We start from the raw sequence: 6,000 nt of genomic DNA on the forward strand, positions 1-6,000 counted from the left end.
TCTGTAAACATGTGTCTGTAAACATGTGTCTTTAAACATGTGTCTGTAAACATGTGTCAGTAAACATGTTTCAGTAAACATGTGTCTGTAAACATGTGTCTTTAAACATGTGTCTGTAATCATGTGTCTTTAAACATTTGTCAGTAAACATGTGTCTGTAAACATGTGTTTGTAAACATGTGTCTTTAAAAATGTTTCTGTAAACATGTGTCAGTAAACGTGTATGTAAACATAAGTCTGTAAACATGTGTCTGTAAACATGTGTCTTTAAACATGTTTCTGTAAACATGTGTCTTTAAACATGTGTCTATAAACATGTGTCAGTAAACGTGTATGTAAACATGTGACTGTAAACATGTGTCTGTAAACATGAGTAAGTAAATATGTGTATGCAAACATGTGTCTGTAAACATGTGTCTTTAAACATGTGTCTGTAAACATGTGTCAGTAAACATGTGTCTGTAAACATGTATCTGTAAACATGTGTCTTTAAACATTTGTCTGTAAACATGCGTCTGTAAACATGCGTCTGTAAACATGCGTCTTTAAACATTTGTCTGTAAACATGTGTCTTTAAACATGTTACTTTAAAAATGCGTCTGTAAACATGCGTCTGTAAACATGCGTCTGTAAACATGTGTCCGTAAACATGTGTCAGTAAACATGTGTCATTAAACATGTGTCTGTAAACATGTGTCGGTAAACATGTATCTTTGAACATGTGTCTGTAAACATGCGTCTGTAAACATGTGTCTTTAAAACTGTGTCTGTAAACATGTGTCTTTAAGCATGTCTTTAAACGTGCGTCTGTAAACATGTGTCCGTAAACATGTGTCTGTAAACATGTTTCAGTAAACATGTGTCAGTAAACATGTGTCAGTAAACATGTGTCTGTAAACGTGTGTCTTTAAACATGTGTCAGTAAACATGTGTAAGTTAACATGTGTCTGTAAACATGTGTCTGTAAACATGTGTCTTTAAATGTGTCTGTAAACATGCGTCTGTAAACATGCGTCTGCAAACATGTGTCTGTAAACATGTGTCTTTAAACATGTGTCTTTAAACATGCGTCTGTAAACATGCGTATGAAAACATGTGTCTGTAAACATTTGTCTTTAAACATGTGTCTGTAAACATGTGTCTTTAAACATGTGTCTTTAAACATGCGTCTGTAAACATGTGTCTGTAAACATGCGTCTGTAAACATGTGTCTGTAAACATATGCCTGTAAACATGCGTCTGTAAACATGTGTCTGTAAACATGTGTCTGTAAACATGTGTCAGTAAACGTGTATGTAAACATGTGTCTTTAAACATGTGTATGTAAACATGTGTCTGTAAACATGTGTCTGTAAACATGTGTCAGTAAACGTGTATGTAAACATGTGTCTTTAAACATGTGTCAGTAAACGTGTATGTAAACATGTGTCTTTAAACATGTGTCTGTAAACATGTTTCAGTAAACATGTGTCTGTAAACATGTGTCAGTAAACATGTGTCAGTAAACATGTTTCAGTAAACATGTGTCTTTAAACATGTGTCAGTAAACATGTGTCAGTAAACATGTGTCTGTAAACATGTGTCTTTAAACATGTGTCTGTAAACATGCGTCTGTAAACATGCGTCTGTAAAAATGCGTCTGTAAACATGTGTCTGTAAACATGTGTCTTTAAACATGTGTCTGTAAACATGCGTCTGTAAACATGCGTCTGCAAACATGTGTCTGTAAACATGTGTCTTTAAACATGTGTCTTTAAACATGCGTCTGCAAACATGCGTCTGTAAACATGTGTCTGTAAACATGTGTCTTTAAACATGTGTCTGTAAACATGTGTCTTTAAACATGTGTCTTTAAACATGCGTCTGTAAACTTGCGTCTGTAAACATGCGTCTGTAAACATGTGTCTGTAATCATGTGTCTTTAAACATGTGTCTGTAAACATGCGTCTGCAAACATGTGTCTGTAAACATGTCTTTAAACATGTGTCTTTAAACATGCGTCTGTAAACATGTGTCTGTAAACATTTGTCTTTAAACATGTGTCTGTAAACATGTGTCTTTAAACATGTGTCTTTAAACATGCGTCTGTAAACATGCGTCTGTAAACATGCGTCTGTAAACATGTGTCTGTAAACATATGCCTGTAAACATGCGTCTGTAAACATGTGTCTGTAAACATGTGTCTGTAAACATGTGTCAGTAAACGTGTATGTAAACATGTGTCTTTAAACATGAAATTTCCCCATGTGGGACAATAAAGGAATATCTTATCGTAAACATGTGTCTGTAAACATGTCAGTAAACGTGTATGTAAACATGTGTCTTTAAACATGTGTCAGTAAACGTGTATGTAAACATGTGTCTTTAAACATGTGTCTGTAAACATGTTTCATTAAACATGTGTCTGTAAACATGTGTCTTTAAACATGTGTCTGTAAACATGAGTCAGTAAACATGTTTCAGTAAACATGTGTCTGTAAACATGTGTCTTTAAACATGTGTCAGTAAACATGTGTCAGTAAACATGTGTCTGTAAACATGTGTCTGTAAACATGTGTCTTTAAACATGTGTCTGTAAACATGTGTCAGTAAACATGTTTCAGTAAACATGTGTCTGTAAACATGTGTCTTTAAACATGTGTCAGTAAACATGTGTCAGTAAACATGTGTCTGTAAACATGTGTCATTAAACATGTGTCTGTAAACATGTGTCGGTAAACATGTGTCTTTGAACATGTGTCTGTAAACATGCGTCTGTAAACATGCGTCTGTAAACATGTGTCTGTAAACATGCGTCTTTAAACATTTGTCTGTTAACATGTGTCTGTTAACATGTGTCTGTAAACATGTGTCTTTAAACATGTGTCTATAAACACGTGTCTGTAAACACGTGTCTGTAAACACGTGTCTTTAAACGTGTCTGTAAACATGTGTCAGTAAACATGTGTCTGTAAACATGTGTCTTTAAACATGTGTCAGTAAACATGTGTCAGTAAACATGTGTCTGTAAACATGTGTCTGTAAACATGTGTCTTTAAACATGTTTCTGTAAACATGTGTCAGTAAACATGTTTCAGTAAACATGTGTCTGTAAACATGTGTCTGTAAACATGTGTATTTAAACATGTGTCTGTAAACATGTGTCTTTAAACATATGTCTTTAAACATGTGTCTGTAATCATGTGTCTTTAAACATGTGTCAGTAAACATGTGTCTGTAAACATGTGTCTGTAAACATGTGTCTTTAAACATGTTTCTGTAAACATGTGTCTTTAAACATGTGTCTGTAAACATGTGTCAGTAAACGTGTATGTTAACATGCGTCTGTAAACATGTGTCTGTAAACATGTGCCTTTAAACATGTTTCTGTAAACGTGTCTTTAAACATGTGTCTGTAAACATGTGTCAGTAAACGTGTATGTAAACATGCGTCTGTAAACATGTGTCTGTAAACATGAGTAAGTAAACATGTGTATGCAAACATGTGTCTGTAAACATGTGTCTGTAAACATGTGTCTTTAAACATTTGTCTGTAAACATGCGTCTGTAAACATGCGTCTTTAAACATTTGTCTGTAAACATGTGCCTTTAAACATGTTTCTGTAAACATGTGTCTGTAAACATGTGTCTTTAAACATGTGTCTGTAATCATGTGTCTGTAAACATGTGTCTGTAAACATGTTACTTTAAACATGTTACTTTAAACATGCGTCCGTAAACATGCGTCCGTAAACATGTGTCCGTAAACATGTGTCAGTAAACATGTCAGTAAACATGTGTCTGTAAACATGTGTCTGTAAACATGTGTCATTAAACATGTGTCTGTAAACGTGTCGGTAAACATGTGTCTTTGAACATGTGTCTGTAAACATGTGTCTTTAAAAATGGGTCTGTAAACATGTGTCTTTAAACATGTGTCTTTAAACATGCGTCTGTAAACATGTGTCTGTAAACATGTGTCTGTAAACATGTGTCTGTAAACATGTGTATGTAAACATGTGTCCGTAAACATGTGTCTGTAAACATGTGTCTTTAAACATGCGTCTGTAAACATGTGTCTGTAAACATGTGTCTGTAAACATGTGTCATTAAGCATGTATCATTAAACATGTGTCTTTAAACATGTGTCAGTAAACATGCGTCTGTAAACATGCGTCCGTAAACATGTGTCTGTAAACATGTGTCTTTAAACATGCGTCTGTAAACATGTGTCTGTAAACATGTGTCTGTAAACATGTGTCTGTAAACATGTGTCATTAAACATGTGTCATTAAACATGTGTCTGTAAACATGCGTCTGTAAACATGTGTCTTTAAACATGTGTCTGTAAACATGTGTCTGTAAACATGTGTCTTTAAAACATGTGTCTGTAAACATGTGTCTGTAAACATGTGTCTGTAAACATGTGTCTGTAAACATGTGTTTGTAAACATGTGTCTGTAAACATGTGTCTTTAAACATGTGTCTGTAAACATGTGTCTTTAAAACATGTGTCTGTAAACATGTGTCTGTAAACATGTGTTTGTAAACATGTGTTTGTAAACATGTGTCTTTAAACATGTGTCTGTAAACATGTGTCTGTAAACATGTGTCTGTAAACATGTGTCTTTAAACATGTGTCTGTAAACATGTGTCTTTAAACATGTGTCAGTAAACATGTGTCTGTAAACATGTGTCTTTAAACATGTGTCTGTAAACATGTGTCTGTAAACATGTGTCTGTAAACATGTGTCTTTAAACATGTGTCTGTAAACATGTGTCTGTAAACATGTGTCTGTAAACATGTGTCTTTAAACATGTGTCAGCGGTCCATGACAGTGTGCACTAAGGCCCCCTGGGGCCCCCTGTGGCCCCTGGTGTCACTGACCATCTTCTGCATTGTACATCATGTCCTTTGGCCCCGCCCCCAGATATGCAAATCCCCTCCAGCTCATTTGCATCTGCTGCTCATTACATCGTCTTTGTCCCATAAACACATGAAACACAGTGTGAAACATTCCAGCAGGTGGTGCACCCTCCACAACAAGGACCTTTAATGACCTTAAATAACCTTTAATGACCTTTAATAAACCTTTAATGAACCTTTAATGAACCTTTAATAAACCTTCAATAAACCTTTAATGAACCTTTAATAAACCTTTAATGAACCTTTAATAAACCTTTAATAAACCTTTAATGAACCTTTAATGAACCTTTAATAAACCTTCAATAAACCTTTAATGAACCTTTAATAAACCTTCAATAAACCTTTAATGAACCTTTAATAAACCTTTAATGAACCTTTAATAAACCTTCAATAAACCTTTAATGAACCTTTAATAAACCTTTAATGAACCTTTAATAAACCTTTAATAAACCTTCAATAAACCTTTAATAAACCTTTAATAAACCTTCAATAAACCTTTAATGAACCTTTAATAAACCTTCAATAAACCTTTAATGAACCTTTAATAAACCTTTAATGAACCTTTAATAAACCTTCAATAAACCTTTAATGAACCTTTAATAAACCTTTAATAAACCTTTAATGAACCTTTAATAAACCTTCAATAAACCTTTAATGAACCTTTAATAAACCTTTAATAAACCTTTAATGAACCTTTAATAAACCTTTAATGAACCTTTAATATCATCAGCAGTAAAACATTTTCAGCTCAATCCAGAGTTTCACACTTCTGACAACAACAACAACAACAACAACAACAACCCCCCCGTCCCCCCCTTGTCTCCCCCGGTCCCCCTCCTCGTCCCCCTCCTTGTCCCCCTCCTTGTCCCCCCGTGTCTCACCTGGAAGATGAGCACCTTGAAGTGGTTCCTCTTGAGCAGATGCGCGTGGTTGCTCTCCAGCCGCTTGACCTGTCCCGCCTGCTTGTCCAGCCGCTCCTTCACGTCCTTCACGCCGCCGCTGAGCTTCCGTGACCGCTCCAGGAGTTTGCTCACGTTGTTGGCCGTGGCCAGGTGCGCCTTGGACAGCCGCGTCACGTCGCCCTGCACCGCGCG

General features: G+C 35.6%; 1 protein-coding gene across 1 annotated transcript in view; it reads right to left on the reverse strand.

The window, feature by feature from the left end:
- cavin2a (caveolae associated protein 2a) overlaps nt 1–6,000 on the reverse strand; it is a 61,502-nt gene that overhangs the window by 55,106 nt on the left and 396 nt on the right. Inside the window, exon 1 of the mRNA XM_072445354.1 lies at nt 5,788–6,000. This exon is cut by the window's right edge and continues 396 nt beyond it. Within this exon, the coding sequence (XP_072301455.1) occupies nt 5,788–6,000 (213 nt within the window). The remainder of the gene's footprint in view (nt 1–5,787) is intronic.

This window comes from Eucyclogobius newberryi, unplaced genomic scaffold (assembly GCF_026437365.1).
Source record: "Eucyclogobius newberryi isolate DKJ021-1_F unplaced genomic scaffold, fEucNew1.0.hap1 SCAF_14, whole genome shotgun sequence".
NCBI lineage: Eukaryota > Metazoa > Chordata > Actinopteri > Gobiiformes > Gobiidae > Eucyclogobius > Eucyclogobius newberryi.